The sequence below is a fragment of the Odontomachus brunneus genome, unplaced genomic scaffold (genome assembly GCF_010583005.1).
Source record: "Odontomachus brunneus isolate Ranch 3 - 2012 unplaced genomic scaffold, Obru_v1 Obru_scaffold_074, whole genome shotgun sequence".
NCBI lineage: Eukaryota > Metazoa > Arthropoda > Insecta > Hymenoptera > Formicidae > Odontomachus > Odontomachus brunneus.
In genome coordinates, this window is record NW_022639524.1 from 316615 (window position 1) to 339247 (window position 22633).

At 39.4% G+C, this 22633-nt stretch overlaps 2 protein-coding genes across 4 annotated transcripts in view; one reads left to right on the plus strand and one right to left on the minus strand.

Moving 5' to 3' along the window:
- The window catches only part of LOC116847118 (cysteine-rich protein 1-like), a 24707-nt gene extending 2074 nt beyond the window's left edge, over positions 1 to 22633 (plus strand). The window contains exons 1-3 of one of the 2 annotated variants that reach the window (XM_032821777.1): positions 16569 to 16761; positions 22012 to 22164; positions 22438 to 22630. In XM_032821777.1, coding sequence (XP_032677668.1) covers positions 16722 to 16761; positions 22012 to 22164; positions 22438 to 22481 — 237 coding nt within the window. In that variant the 5' untranslated portion in view covers positions 16569 to 16721 and the 3' untranslated portion in view covers positions 22482 to 22630. Of the gene's footprint in view, positions 1 to 16568; positions 16762 to 22011; positions 22165 to 22437 lie in introns of those variants that run through there. The other variant, XM_032821776.1, reaches the window with a different exon arrangement.
- Positions 4633 to 16154, minus strand: LOC116847116 (transient receptor potential channel pyrexia-like). 2 transcript variants are annotated; one of them, XM_032821771.1, is made up of 10 exons: positions 16092 to 16154; positions 13751 to 15178; positions 12618 to 12870; positions 12110 to 12312; positions 11795 to 12016; positions 10252 to 10580; positions 9032 to 9329; positions 7942 to 8250; positions 6392 to 6651; positions 4633 to 6256 (listed from the first exon to the last, which is right to left on the minus strand). In XM_032821771.1, the coding sequence occupies exons 2-10, from the start codon at positions 14168 to 14170 to the stop codon at positions 6088 to 6090; spliced, it is 2463 nt and encodes an 820-aa protein (XP_032677662.1). In that variant the 5' UTR covers positions 14171 to 15178; positions 16092 to 16154; the 3' UTR covers positions 4633 to 6087. The 2 variants fall into 2 exon arrangements, with proteins under 2 accessions (XP_032677662.1, XP_032677663.1); XM_032821772.1 differs by lacking the exon at positions 16092 to 16154 and having other exon boundaries at positions 13751 to 14019; positions 14769 to 15924.

Consider the following 22633-nt stretch of genomic DNA (forward strand, 5'->3'; position numbering starts at 1 on the left):
CTCTCTCTCTCTCTCTCTCTCTCTCTCTCTCTCTCTCTCTCTCTCTCTCTCTCTCTCCTAGCGAGTTTTTCAACTGCCGCTTTTTGCCGCTGTTCCCTTTTAGACTGTCGTGGTTCTAAACCGAATTTCAACCACGTCCCTACACACGACCCTTTTATATTTAATAAATTTTTAATTAGCCCCTCGTGCAAACTTTACGAACGCAGCAGCGGATCCATCATGCGCCGCAGCGGATTGCACGACTAATATGTGCTTAAAAATGCGCGTGCTAGTTAGCTCGCAGCGTATTTCGCTTATTGCATCGTTTATAATCAATTGTAACCTTATTAACTCGAAACACAAATTAAGCATAATGCGTCGACAAACAGACGTCTAATCCGACGGCTCGGTACGTTTCACGGTGCGAGAGAGGAGATGGAGAGGAAGAGGAAAGAGAGAGAGAGAAAGAAAGAGAGAGAGAGATTTTTGTTTCTCGTATCATCGATGAGAATTCTATAAAATTGCACCGGTGTGCCATAAAGCGTTAAATAAAAACTAGCAGGAGCGAGTAAGACAGAATATTACGCGTTTTATGCGGTGGGAATTCGCTGTCGCGATACGATGTACTGTTGGCAAAGGGAGCTCGTATTTTGCAAATATACTTATCCGGTTTGTAATTTATGCTCCGCAATATTTTTCGGCTGCGTAATACTCGGCCGTTGCTTCGGGGGGATAATACACGCGCGGCTGTTTAGTAGCCGGATATATGGAGACGCGAACACGCGAAGCCCGCCGGGTTAAATGTGTATATCGTGGTTGAAAAATAATCAAAAAAATATTCTTTAATACCCGGCATATATCCAGAGATACGGCGCGTCGCGTTGCGTCGCGTCGCGTCGCGTTGCATCGCGCCACATTCGGCGGGTGCTGCGACGATCTAGCGCGCGTTTTACGTACTATCGTAAATACTGTTAATTACTCCGTAATTCAGTCTTATCAGCGATTACGCTTAAATCTTACTCGATCGTCGCTGAGAATTACGGCTTAATGAAATTAAATAAACTACGCGCACTCTTTATCTTTAGTGCGCTGCGCCTATAAACGATCTCGGGACAACGGCGGGACAATAAAGGTACACATGTATATATGTATATATGTATATATATATATATATATATATATATATATATATATATATATATATAAATATATAGGTATATGCGTGTACACATACACACGAAATTAACAATGTGGTCGGGGTATAAAAATTTAATTAGTCGTGCCGAGCACTCGTTTTAAACTCGTTAAAATGGTCGATGCGAACGCGATTATAGATCCCATCGCGCGTGCAGCTGCAGAATGCAGAAATGCGAATGCATAGTGTCGTGGTGACATCTGTACGGGAAATAACTTAGGCCTGCCTGTGCGCTGCCTAGGTAAGATGGATCGCTGACTTACCATTATGCACAGGTGTTACAACAGGTGCACGATCTCCCTTTTCTCTACTTGCCTTTTGTTCTACAAATAGCCCGAGTCGAAATTTCGTGTCTATATTAACTTTGCAAATTCCGTTAAACTTGCTGGATACAAATTAGGAGGTGTTTGTCAGATACATAATACTTTTGTCTCCTTTTCTCACTACAAATGATCACCATTTACCGCTATTTCCTTCATGTTGAGACTTGTTTCAAAATTATTTAATATTCTACTGTTTCAATATTCTCTATCTGCATTTAATCTTCATACTCAAGCAATGAATTAATTATGAAACTTACTTATCCACAGAGTATGTTCGATAAGAGAATAATAAATGATTCAATAAAAATATTAATGAGTAAACAAATCGACAAATTCCTTTCCTTTATAATTTCTTTATTCATCTTTTTATTGTTGTTGAAAATTTTGATTTGATTTAGAGATTCAGAATAGATAAAAACAGTTGAAAGAATAAATATAGTAGTTGCGTTCAATAATGTTACACAAGGGGAGTATATTTAAATACTTTATATCATAACATATTATATGATATTTATATCATAATATATATGATAACATTAATCTTTTAAATAAAAACTAAAAAGAAAAACGTTGGCAAATTCCAGATGGGAGTTGTGATTCAAGGAGCATTATTAAATGCAAATATCAGAGTCTACTAAACTTGTATTAAATTCTCTCTAAATTTAGTTATATAGTTCATAATTACTTACGATTATATTTATAATTGTTTTTGATTGTGTAAGAACACAATTACATATTTGTATTCGCAAAATATTATTTAATAGTTTGGATCGATATTTCTTATTGTGTGAAATAACCATTATTGCAAATCAACAAATAATTAAAAATTCGTGTGGTTATAATTATTTATCAAATCACGATGGGCTATGAGTGCACACACACGCACACGCGCGCGCGCCAACACACACACACACACACACACAGGGTGTCCCGTCACTACCGCATTATTTTTTAAGGACGGATTCCTGAAGTAATTTGAATAAGAAAATTCTAATACAAAAATAGCGAGGCTATAGTACTTTTCAAATTATAAACGATTAAAATTGATTAATTATACTGGCTACACTGAGAGAAGAATTTAGTAAATATTATCAAAATTTGGTTACTATTACTAAATGATAGACGTAAATATAGCGGGCCAAAGCTATGGCAATACTTATTAATTAATTTAGTTCTGTAAAATAAATTATTATTTATTTGACAGAAATAAAATTTATTTGCTTCCAGAATATATTTGGTAAATAAAACTTATTGAATAGTTGAGCAAAATAAGCGATTTTGTAATAGTTACAAAATTTTTGATAGGTTCAACCAACTATCTGTAATAATAGATATTGAAACGATGTAATAGTTGCAAATGAATGAATTTTTCGTTGTGCTGCAACAAAACATATTTATACTGGTAACAAAATAGAACTCGTACGTACAGAATTTTTTATTATATTGGATATAACGATTTCATAACAATTATCAAACATCTGTTCATAACTGTAATATATTTAATATTAAATATTTAACATTATTTAATATTTAACTATTACTAAATTATTTAATTGATGTTATTGTGAATGCAATTACGTCATACTCCCGATCTATTAAATATTTGGTAATTATTATCATATTTAGTATTAGTTACTAAGGATTCAATGAATTTCTGTAACTAAATGCAGTTTGTTATAGTTACCAGTCTTTTCTCTCAGTGTAAAGTATGCGTGCTCAGGTACGGTACAAGACACAATGATACAGGTGCATGTACATGTCGTCCCTTTTCCAAATATTGATACGGAAGTTCCATTCATACAACAACGTATGTAATAATAATTTGCCTTTTCTATCATTTAAATAAACATATCGCAAATATTAATAATTTCGTCAAAATGTTATGAATAAAATATCACACAATACATTTATGAGAATCAATAAGCTGTCACACATTTGACGTTTCTTTCAGAGATTTACAATTAATTTCATATCTTATGCAAATTCTCACTTATGTGCATGCATCTGTACCATTGTGTGTTATTACCACACTTGAACGCGCGTACTTTAGCCAATATAATTGGTCAACTTCAATCGTTTATAACTTGAAAAGTATTATAGCCTCAACATTTTTACATTAGGATTTTTTTTTTCAAATTATCTCAGAAATCTGCCTTTAAGAGATAATGCGGTAGTAGCGGGGCACCCTGTATATAAGTTTAAATTTCGACTCGGAATATATCTTTATTCTCGATAAGTTTGTTCAGTGTCCATTACAATCGTAATAAACCCCATAATAAATGATTTTACGCACCTGAAAATACACGATGAATCGCTGCTCACTTTCCGGCATCCTGCGTCCTTCGTCCCGGCTTTCCTGTACATCATCCTGACACCTGGTCACTTTGTCGTGGCATTCCAAATACTCACTCATGAATACTCAATGACAATCGCACTAATACACGCGTAGATACAACAATTCGATCGGAAAAGACGCATGCCAATGAACGCGATGCCGACAAGAGACCGGTTATAGATGTTTCAAGAACCGACGAAATATTTTGATCACTTGACGCGCGATTGATAACTAATACACTGACACATATACTTCGCGTCGGTATGCGGGTCGCTCGCCCAACTCGAGAATCATAATGTATAACACTCGAAAAAAAAGCACGCCGTGCAGGAAGGCAAGTTGACTGTCTCGAAGGTCTGGAATGTTCCGGGAGCGTTGATTGTTTTGATCGCTCGCGGGCGCGCGGTCGTTCAGTGTCGGGCGCGACGGTTGCCCGGCGATTGAGCGGAGATGACGTAGCCCTTTTTTGTCGATTGTTTTGGTATTCTCGCGCGACGCGTACCTTTCTGTGAATGAGAGTCATTACGTTTCGGACGACGCGGGGGGCACGTGTGTCGGCGCTTTCGCTTGTAATTCTCGCGCGCCGTGTGAGATTAAAATATTTCGTCGGTTCTTGATTTAATCGGATACTCGTCGATATCGCGTTGATTAATATGTACTTCTCAAATCGAATCGTCGTATCTACACGCGAGTGTCAGTGTCATGAGTGAATCTCTGCAGCGTCACGACGGAGAAGCCAGGATACTAGATCTGGAGGCCAAAATGAAGAATGCAAGATACTGGGAAGGTAGTAGCGATGTACATTGTATATTTCCAAGTACGCACGTGTACTCTCAAAGGAGCTGATAAGAGAGGAGGTAAAGGTAAAGATAACAATAGATAAAGATAACAGTAGATAAAGATAACAATAGTGTGTGTCCAATAATATTGTTGACTAATAGAATTAATAGAATGAATAGAATAAATAGAAATTAAAATTTAAAGAGTCCATAGATTTCATACAATAACGACAGAATGTAAATAAAATCAGACTTACGGAGAGCATATGTGAGTATATGATACGTTATAGCTCCATACGTGAAATTATTTATTATATAAAAAATCTCATCTTAATGAACATTCGACGAATTTCATGAAAAATAAAGAGATATCTCTAGTCGAAATTTAGGCTGGCATTCATAAAGCTTCATAAAGCTCTGTTTACTTGTCAAACTATGAAAAAGAATATTCTCTATAATTCCTTTTCATATAATTTTATGTATTTATTTCATATAACAGAAAATATTAATCAATTATTCGAATAACGATGAATACGAGTTTGTATAATTAAGCTCTTAATCTGAGATCGTAAATAACTTACAATTATGAATACCGATCTTAGATTCTAGGATAGACATTGCAAGTATTGACTTTTTTTATTTCCAATGATGCTTCTCAGACCGCAAGTCTGATTTTGTTTACATTCTGTTGTTATTATATAAAATCTATGGACTTTAAATTTGAATTTCTATTAATTCTATTCATTCTATTGATTCTATCGGTGAACAATATTATTGGATACACACTACTGTTATCTTTACCTTGACAGCTTCTCTCTTATCAGCTCCGTTGAGAGTTTTAAAATTATGTGTATTACAAGTCATGACTTGTATACATAAATAACACATAAATAACACATAAATAACATATAAATAACACATAAATAACACACATAAATAAAAAAGATTCTTTCTTTCTTTATTTACTCATTAATTTTTATTAGGTCATTTAATATTCATTTATCTCACATACTCTATTTGCAGCTCTAAGTTATATAAATAACACATTGATGGCAAAAATTAAGAATAAAGATTAAATGCAGGAAATATATGGGAGGGAATGCAGGAAATGAGATAATTGAATATTAAACAATTCTTGAATAAATATTTCTTCTAGTCTCTATGAGATAGTGTATGAACATTTATAGCATCAAGGTGAGACAAATAGTCTATATAATGTTCTTCATAGATCCTTCAAATTCGATTGAATTTGCAGGACTAATGTAGAATCAAAATCTCGATTCAGGGACCACTTCATATTCATAAATTTTTACTAGACAGAAAAACGCGAAATATATCTCAATAACAATTTATAGAAAAATTATTGCGATATATATACGTAATAAAATGAAATTGACATAAACGTTGAATACAATGAGGATTAATTGCGGAGTCGCTTGGCAGAGGGTGTTAAAAATTGATAAAAGTTTATAATAATTACACCGCTCTTGGTTTAATAATTTTCTTGACGCGGCGCCACTTCAATACATTTCGCCTTGTCGAGTTGGTGCAATGCGATTTCCATTTCCGTAACTGCTCTTCTAAACTGGACAACAATGTACTCATTCTTGCGTCAGCATCCTCTGCATTTTTCTCACCTGTAAAACTAGAAAGAGCGTGCGACATTATATTAATATTATGTCATTAAGCGTTGTTCCCATTAATCAGTTTTTCATTACTGTTGATGTACAAGTATAGACTTTACGTCAATCGTCATAAACGAAACAAGAATTATACGTACTTATTTTTGTAGCAGTTCTTTGTGGCCAAAAGGAATAAAGCTTCCTTTAGCTCGCAGGATATGTCACGGGGTGCTTCTATGTGACTCACGTGATGAGAATAATTTTCGCGATAGCTCAGCGTAATTTTTGTGGGAATGTCGCGGCTCGAGTGTATCTTTAAGCGAGGACGTAGGCAATTACGACGAAAGATTCGGTGTGACGTCAGCCTTTCCAAATGCGCAATGAAGTCCGCCTGCTTCAGTAGTCGACGTGTATGACCCTAATGTGACATGAATTTTCACACTGATTATCTCGGCTAACTAAGATCCGTAGTCTTTGCTTGAAACTTGCTTCAGGTGAGACACTTAGCCCCTATTAATAGTCGCTACTTGAAATCCCTCTCAAGTGAGATACTCAGATTTCAGTTCAGAGTTAGATGAAAGTCGAATCGCGATTAAAGATATAATGTCATATATATATCATAATTCAGCTGAAAAATTTGGCTCTAACTTTGGATAAAAATCTAAGTATCTCACATGAAACAAGTTTCAAGTAACAACTATTAACCTTTAGGCTGTCGGCATTTTTTCATTAAAAAAGTGGTTTTTTTCTCACAAATTTTTCTGTATAAGTAACATACACATAGCGCAGAATTTTGAAATTTGTGCAGAGCCACAAAAGCGGCTATCTCAGCAGGAAAGCACGATCAAATATAAAAAATTTTTATTTTCTTAAAAATAATGTATTTAGTATCGCTGATTCCAATTCTGAGCATAGACTTATGAAATTTCGAATCCTAAGCACAATATTGACAATATAAATAAATATAAACGTATAGATTCATGCAGAATATTTTGTGTTTGGTTTTTTTATGTTTAATTTCTGCATTTTTACTTTTTTGCTTGTTTTATAATTTTTATATTTTTTATATTTTTAATTTTTTTTTATATTTTTCAACATTTATATTTTTTTATATATTTTATAATTTTTTTTATGTTGGCTTTTTTCCGTAATTATGATAAAATTTCTTTCAAATGATAATTTTCAAAGCAGGGTGTTGTGCATAATGGAACATTACAATTGCATATGTTTCGACAACATAAGCGCGAACAAGCGCGAAGCGGGCACCGGAAAGACACGCATTGCTTAGGCTACATACACATATATGTTTAATACATTTAGTATTTAAAATAATAGTATTTTAACTCAAACTCAAGAGCCACAACGTGGCTTTCCTGGCAGCTTAAAGGTTAATATGGTCCTCAGACTTGCATTTAAAGATAGATGTGAGTCTTTAGCTAAACCGTGATTATAAATGCAATGTTGCATATATTATAGGATTCGAGCAAAAAATTGAAGTCCAACTTTAAATTCAGATCTGAGTGTATCACGTGAAACAAATTTCAAGTGATGACTACGTTAATACAGGGTCAAATGAATCCGCGTCGATGCGTAGCTCGCGATAACTTTTCGTCGATCAGTCGCTAGAAAGTGCGAGGTCTCAAGGATGGAAAGTGCAATTCCATCCTTGGATATTTTTACACAGTTATTATTCGTATATAATTCGTACCTCTCTCTCGATAGCTTGAATGTCGTTGACCGCGAGGCCGATCATGAGATTTATTAGAACGATACTGACGAGCATCGTGAAGATAAAGAACACGATTCTGGTTGTGATCGGCAGATGCTTCTTCTGGAATAGGTCCTCATACTCGTATTCACCCATCATCATTACCACGGTCCTCACGACGGCTCTCCATAAATTGCGAAACTCGTTCTCTTTGCCGTTCTCGTCGTTTTTGTTTTTGTCGTCGTTCTTGAATAAAACGATGAAGCTTAACGCGAATCCAACGATCAGGCAGCAAAATGCCAAGAACACCTGGAAAGGCACAAAAAGCTTTGTTCGACGTGCGTCGTTGCAATCGCGAGGGTGGTCCGCTGTGGAAGGGATAAGGAAACGTACGCGATAAAACAAACATTTTGAATTTGTGTCGAAATCGACCATACAGAAATTTTTCTGCTAAATTTCTAACATACCCGTGTGTCAATTTAACATATTATCGTTGTGTTACTTTGATTATTCTGCGTTGAATTCGTATTTGCCATTTTCCTATTATTTTCAAGTGTAAAAATAATACAATATATATTTATATGAAATACGTTTACATTCTTGGTAACATATTTAATATGCAAAATCTATAGATAAGTCGTGTTGTTTGTTTAACGTATTTGCCTTGCGTTAAATTAACATAAAAACTAAAGAGACATGTGAAAAAATTGGAGCATGTGTTGAATTAAACACATAATTTTTGGCAATATAGACGAATGTGAGGTTTTCGATGAGCGTTTAGTGTCGGGATTCTTTTTCCTTTGGCTTCGTCATACTTGCGGTCGCGAGTAGTCATTGGAAACGCGAGTTATCATCCGTCCTGACATCGTACAGCGATAGGACATGTGAATTACGCGTTGGTTCACTTCAATCGTTCTCGCGAATTGACCTGCGCGCGCGACAATCTCGATAGAGAATCAATCTCGCGTTGGAAAATTCCGCTTGAGATGCTAGTTGGTAGTGTGCTAGTGCCTTTCTTTCATAAAGTAAATGAAATCGTAGCTCATGCTTGGATGGATCGTGCTTAGACGCGTCGGTGTTTACGACTGACCTTCAGCATGTTCTTCAGCACTGCGGAGAACATGAGCGCGTAATAGCCGCACATCGGGAACCGACCGATCAGTAGCATCATTTGTATCCAACCCAATAAGATCGTTATGCTTAAGCAATGCAATAGCCATTCCGGGCACTCTATCCTTTCCTCTTGCATCTTTGGTACTTTCGTCGCTTCCATCTCTTGCGTCTGATTTTTTTGTTTGTTATAGTCACATTCATCCGCTATCGACGTCGCCAACGATAGAGCGGTGCATACAAGAAATAGCCATGTCTCGTATTGCCTCAGGTAATGCCTGAAAGTGTTTATAATATGCGCAGAGTGTAGTTCGCGGAAAATCGGAAAATCTGGCACACTTAGAGAGAAAAAGATAGAAAATAAAAAATATTTATTCGGTGGGTACTAATAAAATATTCACTTAAGGGGCTGGAGAGTCAAATTGCCTAAAAATCGTGTTTCTTTCATAATTTTTTGAATCATTACAATAGAAATTAAGTAAAAGTTAACAAAATTGCAAATATTTTAATGGATTATTAAATTTTCAATTCTTTTATAGTAAAAAAATTAATATTTCAAAATTAAATATTTTCACGAGTTTGTCAGTGCTTCACAAGTTTACGGAAATTTTTTACCTAAAATTCAGCTTAATTGAATCACCGAGAGTCAAGATATTACTGTAAAATGACGACCTTGAAAAGAAAAACAAAATATATTTTAACTGCATGTATCATACACTTATATTGAGTATTTAATCATCAAAATTATATTTTTTTTCTCTTTATATGTTGTATAAATACACGTCAAAATAACACTTTTGCATATTCATTTAGTTTGTCATAAAAAATATAATAATGAAAGAATAAGCACGATTTTCAACAAGCAGGCAATCTGACTCTCCAGTCTCTTTAAATCCAAATTTTTTTATTTAAATAGAATGAACGATTGCCTTCATGTGAAGATATAAAGTATTAAGAAAATATATATTTATAAAAAATATATATATTTTTAGAAGAAAAAATATATTTTCCTATTAAAAAAATATTTGTTTTCAGTGTAAAACTATGTATATCAGTATAAGTATTATATGAATAGTATTATCAGAGTAAGTGTTATAAGGGTACCCATCGAATAAACACCTATTATTTATGAGATACTGTTTCTCTCAGTGTAAAATAAACCCGGTAGCTTTTTTTTCTTGCTCGGGCGTATACTTTTACCTGGGTTCCACCAATATTTGAATTATAGTGTTTATGAAAATAATGCCCGCGCTGACCGCGAGGAATGGTCGATGTAGCTGGTAAGTGTGCAAGTTTTGCGCGATCACCAGGCCGTAGGTCGAGAGCGAGGTGACGAAGACGATGTGCACGAGCACAAGTATAAAAAAAAATGTCCTCAATCTTGCCCACTTCAGTCTCAGAAACGTTTCCACGAGCGGGTGCTGCAATATCGCCAGTTGCGCGATGTTCGAACTCGCAGCTATGATGGCCTTGACCACCTTTATTTGCATCTGGTACTTGGGAGCCAATATACTGAAGTCGACGGTAATCTTTAACAGAAACACGTTTCGTTCGTTAGCTTTCGCGAAATCGCGACGCGACGGACGCGGAGGGACAACGAAGAGAACGTCCGTGTTTGTAGTTTAATAATAAAAAATCTCAAGTTTTGTGTACATGTATTTTAGATATCCAAAACGACTTATGTAATGGTTTCATTCTGGTTCAGAAATGAAAGTCTGAAAGCCAGGAATGATATATATAAGAGATAAAGTAAATAAACTAAAAAATGTGATGGTAAAATAGAAATACGTTGTTATTCAGCTGTATCGGATGGATATATCAGATACTTAAGCATCACATTTCTTAGTTTATTTACTTTATTTTGTATCATTCCTGGCTTTCAAGCTTTTATTTCTGAACCACAATGAAACCATTACTTTTAAATCATTTCGAATGCTTAAAGCACATATACACGAAATTTGAAATCTTTATCATTATTTTTTTATCTTCCTTCGCTAACGACAACAGCGTCATATATCTTCATAACAACACAGTTTAAAGTATTGCCAAGCAGCAGGATGTCGTCAAATGATATATTAATGACGTTACAGATGTTACAGACGTCATTGACGTCATTGACGTGATGCATCATTAAAACATTATTAAATGCCATCGTTCGCTGAGTGTACACTTTGAGATAGAATAATTTTTAGTTTAGACTTTAAATCAATGTGCAATTTGCGATTATCACACGGAAAAAAATAATTTTGCTCTTTTAGCAAAATCGTCGTTGCTACTGCATATTCGTAGTGACATTAGAAAAATTTTGTTGACGTAACTAATTTTACAAATTATTCGTTATCAGAGCAGAAATAGTTTCGTTGCCAGGATAGAAAAAATTTGTTAAGTGTATTTGTCCTAAGAATCACGTTAATTTGCTATTGATGCAAAATAATGTATCCTTAGCAAATTTATTTGCTATCGGAGCAAAACTGCAACAATTAAATTCATCATGGTTCTTATAGCAAAATAATTTGTAGATTCAGCAAATTATATCCAGCAAATAGTGACTCTTAGCAAATCTTTTTGTGTATATAATAACGAAGAGATTTTGCTAGATCAGCAGAAAATTTGCTGGACATTTCTCCGTGCACTTTTAGACGTAACATAAATTGATCGCCGATTTTTTTCAAAATCTTTTCATTACTTTCGAGATATGTGGGCAATGCACTTTTAACCGAGGGACGGGTGGAAGAATTCTTACGTTGTCGTATTTCTCTGAGGTGTAATTATTGCTCGTTTTTACGCAAGAGTCCAAGATATCCGTTAAAAAGGCCAACGGTCGCGGAATATGCGCGAATATCGCGTCAGCGACGGTGACACCGGTCTGTGTCATGGCGGCCAAGTTACCTCCTTGGTTGATCAAGATTCGCACGCAATCGCGATGACCTTGATAGGACGCTCGGTGGAGAGCCGTGCGATTGAGCTGAATGAAAAAAACAGAAGGAAACGTACAAGTGATTGAAGTGTTCTCGGGGTGTACTCCCGAGGAGAGAAAAAAACGACGGACGTGACCGACCTGATCACGTGTATCGATGCCATGAGGCTGTATCACTTTGAGCAGGGCGACAAGTGTCTCCGTACTCCCGTTGCTCGCGGCGATGTGAAGAGGCGTACTTCCGGAACTTTTGCACTTGAACATTGGCCACGCGTCGTTCGCCAACAATAATTCCGTCGCCTCCACGCTCCCCAGCACCGCTGCGTGATGTAGCGCCGTGGTTCCTGATGAGAACGTGCGAATTAGGACACATTCACACCTTGGCAGAAAAGCAGAAGTCAACCAGAACTCGTGTTGGTGGTTAGATGATAGTCTGCTAGTTTCTACTTTTCTAACAGCGCGAGTTTCGGTTGGCTTCTGCCAAGGTGTGAATGCGCCCTTAGACTCAGATGAGAAATATTGGGAGATAATATGGAGATGCGATAGAACGAACGCATTGTCGAGTTTTTCGATGTAGATGAGGAGTCCATGTAAACCGCGAGTCAACACGTTTTATTGGTTCATTGTATAATTATCGGCTGACTAATACCCGTATCTGGATGAATAATGTTCACGAACGCTTTCTTGGACATCAGAATCTTAATAATTTTGACAAATTTGGCCATCTCCTGAGCGTTATCGCGGTCCACTCCACTTCCCGCCAAGAGCAACGGGGTGACAAAGTGTGCGTCGTTGGCGTTCACGTCCGCGCCGGCTTGCACCAGGAGGTGTACAACATCGGCATGATTGTACTTTACCGCCTGGTGCAACGCTGTTCTTTCCAAGCATGTCGGTGATGGCAACTAAAACCATGAAAAAATGGAACGCGTTCGTATGTATTTACGTCCTATTTCACTGTAGTAATTTGTCTTGAGGAAAGTTAACTCTTTTTTAATTCTTTTTTAATTTTTTTTTTCTTTCACTCTTCTCTTAAGAGAAAGTTCTGGTTTTAAATAGCCGAGAAATGGGAAGATATTACGAATTTCTTTTGAAAAAATTAGTAAAAATAACAATATAGGGTTTTAACTATACTATTTATCATTATCTCAAATACAAAAAAGTTATTTTAAAAAGATTGAAATCCTATTCAGGTTTTTTATGCTGTGTTCAGCGTCGCCGGATGCCTTTAACTGGTGAATTGCAACTGTATAATATGAGACAAATAGAATCGCGGAAAATTGAAAAACTAATTTGAAGAATAAACCTAAGTGCTTTGAAAAGTTTCCAAAGTTAGTATTTTTCCGGGGATATCAAATAAAAAAGAAAGAGAGAAGGAAACTGTGACTTACAACCTCAAAGTGCTGTCATTTTGTTAAGTTTCAGCTTTCTGCATATAGCAAAGATTCATCTTCCAACAAAAAATATAGTTTTTAAATTTTCTTGTCCAGTTTGTTGTGTGTTTTAGATTCTTACACAGACGGTAATGTCGTCCATCAGTTAGAAACATCCAGGCATACTGCACTCAACACAAAAAATCAAGACAACGAAATTTCAGTTTTCTTTTAATGAAAGGAACTTTTTATATTTAAAATAATGATGAATAATAACGGTGAAAACCTCATATATCGATATTTTTATTCATCTTTTTGGAAAAAATTCGAGAAGCCTCCTATTTTTTCGGCTGTCTAAAGCAGAAACTACCCCTTTAACAAAACACGACGGATGCGCGCGTACGGTACGAACCATTTTGCCGACTAGGCTTGATCTCATCAGCGTGGAATTGTGGATATCCATAGCGCACGAGTTGATACCGACTTTGGCATGGATGTCGCCTCCGCGCTCGAGGATCCACTGGGTTACGTCGACGTAGCCGCAGTGCGCCGCGTAAAAAAGGGCACACCTGCCGATCTTATCCGCGGCGTTCACGTCGGCGCCCTTCGCGTAAAGCTGATCCATCAGGTCGATTTTTCCTTGCCACGCGGCCACATGTAGGGCCGTCACTTGGAGCAGACCTACCGGATGAATGTACTTATTTTGGCTGTCACGCGCCAAGATCTTGCTCGCCAGGTCGAACTCGCCTCGCTCGAGCGCCAATATGAGCGCGACGTGGTCCGGATCGCGTTCCTTTATCGCGGCCTCCGCGATCCTTTTCATCATCAGCATTATTATTGCTGTTCGATCGGCTCGTGGACTTTCTTTTCACGGCGCTCGCGAACTACTGTTGCACGACTTCACGTAATTAACGCGAACCGCTTCGAACGCCCTCGTTATCAAGCGGAAGCTTGAAGGAAGAAGGATGTTGTGGTCGCGCTCTTTATTCCAAGACGATTCTGCTTTAATATTGCGTTAATTTGCGTGTTCCGTAGCTCGCGAATATCTAATTGACATGTAATTATACGGGCTCTGATTTTCAAACGCTCGCTGTTTACATAGCTGCTATTAGCGGATAAACATCTCGCATATTCGCGCATTAATGTGCGAGCGAGCGAGTGCGCGCGCGCGCGCTCTCTCTCTCTGTGTGTACATTACGAAAAGTAAAGACTGCGAGCGAACGTTGAAATTTTTACGCACAGTAGCGAACTGCTGGGCAGATATTTGTAATCCCGTTAAAATAAATTCCAAAATTCACAGCGGCATTTTCCGCATCGCCCTCTGGCTACGCGGAGCGACGCGGCGCGGCGCTGCGCGCCGTAGCCCCGACCTAAATTCCGATAATTAATTAATTTCGTGGGTATCGCGTTGCAGTTTTATGAGTAAATACCTTCGGAGCGCGCGTCCTGCATTCCGCATACTCGATACGCGAACCGCTTCCGTTATTCGTGCATAACCGACTATCGATCTGAATGCTTATCAAACGCGTCGCGCTGTGTCTCCAACCAGCGCGCGCGCGCGGTTTTGATCACGAATTTGTCCACAATAGCTAACGGGATTACTACACGCGTCCGAAGAAAGTAACGAATGCGTCGAACGAAGCCAACTTCGAGCCCGTCCGTTACCAGTCGGAAATCTGATACACCTACAGGGTGTCTCGCTGATTCTCTGTGCTATCTTATCTACGAATTTCTCCACGCCGCTCCTCGAGTAGACGAATTTCCAAGATAAACTGGTCACTAGTTAGAAACTAGCCAGTTTTTAATAGCTGAGGTTTATTAGACCGTAATTGTTCAGAAACTGGACAGGTAAATATTGGTCAGTTATTGATTACAAACTAGATAAGAAAGAATGATAATAAAAAATAAAAGAAATAAATATCATTAAGGCTCTCTATAAATAACACCTAAATTTTTTTTTTACCACAGGAATAAGGTCATTAAGAGCCGATGCTGGATGTTTTGTGCAAATGTCTATGATGGGGAAGATAATAATGTTTGTAGTGTCGAAATGATTTTTCGGTCTTTTACAACGTACGCGATGAATCAATCTTCCACAAACCGATTCTAAATCTTCTAATATTTTTCTATAATTATTATAATTACTAAAAACCTCCCTTATTTCCCATGCGCATTGATTCCATCATTGAGCTGCGAAAAATACGTATCATAGACATTTGCACAAAACATCCAGCATCAGCTCTTAATGGCCTTATTCCTGTCAAAAAATAAAAGTGCAAGCATCTTAATAATAAATAAATTTCCTTGCGTTCTACCTTCTGAAAAACGAGTTTCACATTATTTTTATATTAAAATAATATTAATAATAGTGAAATTTTACAATGCAGAATAATAAGATCTGTTTGACAGAACTTTGCATAAAAAAAGTCTGTTGAAAAATCGATCAAGAAGAGTGGTTAGAAGCCGACCAGCAACTAAGTATACTGCAAATCTAAGTGTTATTTTTACAGTTAAGAATACTAAAGTAACACGCTTCAAAATGCGTCGTGATTTGCGCGATAAGAAACATGCTACACTGAGAGAAAAATTATCTTAAAATCAACAAATATTTCCTTGGTGGGTGCCATTAACATATTTACTTAAATCTACATTCTCTTTACTTAAATCAAATATTGTTTATTTAAATCAAGTAAACAATATTTGATTTAAGTAAAGAGAATGTAGATTTAAGTAAATATGTTAATGGCACCCACCAAGGAAATATTTGTTGATTTTAAGATAATTTTTCTCTCAGTGTACAGCCAAATTCTACACACTTATGCGTGTAAAAATGAAGCAAGCGTCGCCCAAACTGGCCGGAAAATCAAACTTGGCCGGAAACCAGCCAGTAAGTGGAATTGCCGACCAGTTACTAGCTAGAAGCTGGTAAATTTTCCAGCGGGTTCACAGTTGGGCCCTGCTCGATGAGTGGTTAGAACGAACGCCGCAGTGATGCAGGATAGATAGTGCTCCACTCGGGCCGAAAATCCCTCGTGGAATTCCTGGACGAATCCTTAGACGAGATCAGGCGCCAGGTGCCCGGGACACCTTGTATATGTACACGCGGGCACAGGTACGCGCTCGTTCGCACACTGAGTTGCATAACGACGAAGCAGGTAACATTTGCCCCGCGTGCTCTCAAGCACACGCGGCCACGGTCGGCCACTCGGCGTGTACTCGTGCAGCCTTAACACACGTTCACACGCTCAATCAACTGGAGAGCGTCGCGTTACCTTGCCGGGCTCTCCCAGGGCCAGTACGCGTCTGACCACGCTGCCGAGAGCATCTTTCCGTCAGTTACACGTCGGACTTTAGGAGCCGGTTCCGCAGCACGCCATAGCGAGATGCCGAATTGCCCCAAGTGCGACAAGCCCGTGTACTTCGGTAAGAGTGGCGATCATTACTGCGAATACGTTACATTCGTCGGCGAATGGGAAGGATAAGTATTTGTTGTGAGAGCTCCGATGTTACGTTTCGATGAACGAATCGCGTGTCTTATCAATCGTCGCGTATCTTCGCGATTAAAGGTCGCTGTTTGGCGTGCCCGCGACACGGAAACTTGCTGGACCCGTCGAAATTATGCCGAATAGACCTTGATTCGCAGAGCGAGCATGACTTCTGCACTTTCGCCGCGGATCCAAGTTTGTTACTTCGGCTGAATCTTCCTTCACACGCTTCTTGCCGCTTCTTTAAGTCACGTCATTTAGTACGTTCAAATGTATTAAATCATGATTAACACGTCTTAAACGTGTTAAATAACGTGACTCGAAACGATAACAAACGTGCAGAAAGAGCTTCAGCCGGATTATACGTTTACGCATTTAAAAATAACACATTTGGAGTTGCAGTGTTAAAGCTCCTTGCATCATTTTCGCCAACTCATAAAGTGATAAAAAGTATGAAACGCTGCGAGTAACGTGATTTTACTCGTTGAAAATGTTTCTTCGAGCTGACGCGATGAGTTATTTATATTGCTCCGGTCGAGCGCGGTCAGGGGGAAGGGCCATTGAATATCTCGTATTGTTAAAACGCAATACGATAATTGAGCTTCGCGGCTACGTAAGACACTTACGTCATGCGTTTGGAAAAACTTTGAACGATCAAGAACGCGCGGAGTCCAATAACTATACGAAGCTACACGCATTCTCATTATCAGTCTCATGCTCCCGGAAGACACGGTGGGTGTTACGTTTGATAAATGCGACATAATCTCGCCGAGCATGCGACAGCGTAACTTTGATATGTGACACTCTTACATTTCATACTTTGGCACTTTGTAAGCACCTGTGTTAGCGATCAGCATGATGGAGCGCTCTTCTCGCGATTTCCTCTTTGTGTGCGCGAATTCGTGGTAGACCTCGAGTCGTTCGAAAGGCGAATCGATATCTCTCAGACGAACATAAATATATACTCGAACTGGTAAATCCGCGGTGACGACATCAATGATATCATTGAACGACCTCGGGTTCCATCACGGCAAATATTATGTCAGTCCGTTTCACCGTGTACAGGTTCGAAGCTTACTACGAGCAGAGTGAATGAGTAATCCACTTGAGGCTCTGCGGAATAAACTCAATTTGCACTCGTAACAGAAGCGCACCTGCGCGCGCGAAAGAGAGAGAGAGAAGAGAGAGAGAGCGAGAGAGCGAGAGAGAGAAGCAGACCGTCGTGGATTTCAATGAAATTAAATATATATAGTGACGTGACGCCGTTCTACAAACGTCGTTCTTTTCGCGACATTTTATTCTATCAGCGCGGACTGCGTTTCAGTTTCGCACTTGGAAAACCGGCCGACCGTTATCGAACGACGTTTCTCGAAAAATAAAGAAATGGCCTCGAAACCTCTTTAAAAGTGCCTCTTAGTATGGTAGACACGCGTCGCAATTCACATTGTAATGTAGTAGTTGGCGAACGATAACGTTATCTGTCAGTAAGTCGAGCAAGTATTTCAGGTGCGCGTTGGCAGACTTGTGTCCGGTTGTAGATAAACAATGCGGACAGATAACCGCGCATTTTCACGCGGCGTCGTTTCCATCGCGTCGGAGTTTTGAAATTCACGCACTCGGTAGAACGAAAAACGAGAGGAAAACAGGGAGACAGATCGTCTCTCCTTCTCTCATTCCGTTAATAAATCAAGCCTCGAAGACTGAAAGGATTGCAGGCGTGCGCGAGTTTCGCATTCAGTCGTACGTATGCTTTTAATTGAGCCTTTCTCGCTTCGCGGAGCGCTCTTTTAGAGCCCGTTAATGCCATCGGGCTGGCTATGTGTTTTTGATGCGGCACGAATAAGCGCACAGGGTGAATGTCATAACGACGGTTCGGAGAATGGAGACACTCCCTTTCCGTGTAAAATGTTCGGAAACGCGCGAGCCCCATCGAGCCGAACTCTTTAGCGCGTGTTTAGCGTCGAGGTTGCATCCGCGTGTATATATTTGCTCGCGCGCGCGCGGTGACTACACTTTTTATTTTTTTTTAACGCGCGTGTCAAAGGCGAGTACCGGATGATTGGCCCGAAAAACATGCGAGTCGCTGCACTCGTAAGTATTACGCGCTGCCCTCAGTATTAATTCTACACATATACATCGCCGTGTTCCGTCGACGAGATTAGTGCGTATGCCACCTCGGGGGGAGAAACGAAGAGAGAAAAAGAGGGATCGGGGATAATCGCGACGGAGGACGCGCGGAGGTTGGTAAGCGGGGTGGAAACCGCATCGGGGCGAAATCACGTTGCGCCTAGTGCAACAACAATAAAAGGCCTGTTCTTTGTGGCTGCACTGCTGCAATATATTGAACTGGTGCAATATATTGAACTGGTGCAATATATTGAAGTGAGACAAATATACGTTTTCTCACTCTAACTTATTGCACTAGTTCAGCAGTGCAGCTGCAAAGAACAGGCTTAATGTGTCCGGCCGCGAGGACGACAACAAAGGACAGACGTAGCCGGTGTATCGCGCGGGGTACTAATAAGAAGAACACAGACGCGAAACAGGTTTGCAGAAGAATGGCCAGGTCTCGTGGTAGTACGGAAAGGTAGAGGGAGGAGAAGACCGCGAGAAGACGGGAAGAGAGGAGCGGGCAGACGGTCGTTTCCCGCCGCCCCCGCAGCGGGTGAAGAAGAGAGGTACAGCGCACGCAAGAGAGAGAGAGAGGGAGAAAACGTGCTGCGGGATCGAGGGGTTTTCTGCGGAGCGCTAAGGGGGCAGCGACCACGAGGGGAGACGCGATGACTGCAGACGTGGTGGTTTGAAAGAAGTGAGTGGAGCGGGATGGCTTGGTGTGGGTGAGGGGCGTCGCGGCGGGATGATCTCCGCCGACGAGGAGGAAAAAAGAAAAGAAGGAAAAAGAAGAAAACAAGCAACGCCGAGCGAGGGGGTCGGCAGGGTAGGGGGATGATGTTTCGAGGCCTATGCAATCAGCGACTGCGGCCGATTGTTTGGCAGCCGGGCGCAACGGCACTGTCTCTGCCTTTTCGCGCGCTGCCGGCGCGGTGCGCAGAGGCGAACGCCGCTGACGATTATGCACTCGCTTCTCCGTCGTCAGATAATTAGGAGTTAATTAACTAATGGCCCTTTATACGCGTACCCTTCTTATTCGCGAAACACCGAGTTCATTCTTACTCTCTCTCTCTCTCTCTCACTCTCTCTCTCTCTCTCTCTCTCTCTCTCTCTTTCCCTTATGCGCGTCGCGCATCTCTTCGTCCCCTGCTGCATCTCACTCTCGCCGATACACCCTTTCCTTCCCGATGCATCCACCACGCTCGTCTCGTCATTTTCCAATTTCCCTCACTGGCGCTACCGCTCTCTTTGTGCTCCTTCTTAGACACGGTGGAGCGTTTGAATGCAACCACCAGCCCGCTCTGTGGTTCTTGCCTTTCTTTCTTCCTTCCTCCTCTTTTTTTCTTTCTTTCTTCCCTTTTTTGTCTCCCCCACGAGGTTTGATACGCCGTAATGGCATGATGCGCCGCCGCGACGCAACGGAGGGAAAAGAATATATAGTCGCGGTCTTCACGAGTTTTTTTGTCGAGTCGCTCAGATAGGTACGAGCTATAGTCTCGAATAATGGTATTAAAAAGCAATGAAAGGCCAACGGGAAGTACAATGATACGACAAGCGGGCGAAAACTGCGCTGTACTCACGGCATAGTTTCGCCGTATAGTCGATAGCAGCCGGCGTATCTCACAAGTAGACATTTATTTTTGTCATTGTGCTTAATCTTATCTAGAGTATTCAAGAGTATTCAAGACCACCAATGCGAAGTAAACGAATTGCTTATGCTTAAACAGATAGCGAGCTGTTATTTTCAAGAGGAAACCACAATAGGAATCCACAATTTGAAGTAAATTTAGACTTGAAAAATATAGAGTGCAAAGTTTTCCAAAAAAGTTGTAACTTTTAGAGCGCGCTGTGAGATTCTCATTACTGCGAAAAGTACGAAACGATTCTTCGCCCGTTTCTTGTGTCCCTCTTGCACGCGCATATTGATGCAAGTTTCCGCAAATGCGTCCGGGGATTAACTGAGCCGAAGTATACCGAAAGCCATACACCATAAGGGTGTGAGAATCTTTGTTCGCGAAATCTGTCGATGGGCGCGGAGTCTTTTATGCGACACACCCGGAGAAGTTTCGCGTTCGCGCTTTTAATGAATGTCAGACACCGATCGAATCCATTGGGATCGCGGCATTGGATTTTCTAATTACGAAATTGCTAATGGAATGGTCGTCACACCCGCGACTCGGCGCGTTCAACTCGCATGGGACTTGTTCTTCAGTTTCGATCAAATCGCTGAAAGTGATATCCGAGTGTTATAATATCCTTGAGTAAAATCAATCTTTTTCGAACTAAAAATGCTCTTACCACATTTTCCTGTCTTTCCAAATCTGACTAGATTTGTTTTCTGTTGCTGAACTGGCTGTGCGTTAACATTACAAATCCAAACGTGCCATTTTGGCGCTGAATTTTTTTTACACGTTTCTTACCGTTTTCACCGTCACTAAATATTTAACATGTTTAAATGTATTAAAAAATTATATAATTATATATAATATACTTATTAATATATATATATATATATATATATATATATATATATATATATATATATATATAATATTATATGTTATATAGTATACAATATAAAATATAATAATATAATATAATAATTTACACATCTTAAACGTGTTAAATGATATGATTTAAAGCCGCAAGGAACGTTAAAAAGAACTTTAACCACGCTTGTGCATTTCAGAACAACGCATTTGCAGTGAACTTGCGTTAGTCCTCTTGTCTCCTTTCCTCCACCAAGTCTCGACTGTATATTTCAATATACGTGTTTCTATTTAAGTTCCATAAGTGTGTATACTGGTTCAGCGATAAAAAAGCCTTATTTTATTTCAAGCTCCACCACCAAGTCCATTCACGATTCTTTCCAATTAACATGCGCGCCCGCTAACTTCTACCTCCCTCACAGATCACACTCGTACCGGCGGACGCAAGCACGAGATGTGATACGCGAATTACTGTAGGACCATAAAATTTAACGTGCAAAGCGCCGACTAGTTTCGCCGCACGCGCCGCGGTGAACCGCCTTTTACGTCAGCGCGGCGCGCGCGTTAACATTCATCTTGTGTTGCAGCCGAGAGGAAAACATCCTTAGGCAAAGATTGGCACGGTTCGTGTTTACGCTGCGAGAAATGCAATAAGACCTTAACACCCGGGAGTCATGCCGAACACGAAGGGAAACCTTACTGCAACCACCCTTGCTATTCAGCCCTGTTCGGTCCAGGAGGTAAATGGGAATCTTCGTCGAGTTGAGCGCTGCGCCTCGTTTCTCCTAAAACCGTTTCGTATTCAGGAACCTCCGCGGAGCACCGTCTGTCCGCATTTAATATATATTCAATTAATGCATGCTTCTCTTTGTGTGATATCTATTCGCTTGTACGCACGTTTCATTGCACGTGATATGTTCTCTTTGTCTTTTCTCCTTTCAAAATTCAGGTCGCAGCGCTTCCCATTCACAAAGAGAATATTCGTACGATAAAGATAATTATTATGATTGCAGGTTTTGGACGCGGCGGTGCTGAGAGTTACGTCTACAATAAATAAAATTTGCTTAAGCATTTAAGACAATCGCACAATTTTGGACGCACACAACGTGATGTTCGATTAATTATAATTATAATATAATTATAATTATATATTATTCAATATTACAAATATATACATATAATTATATATACATATAATATAAATTATAA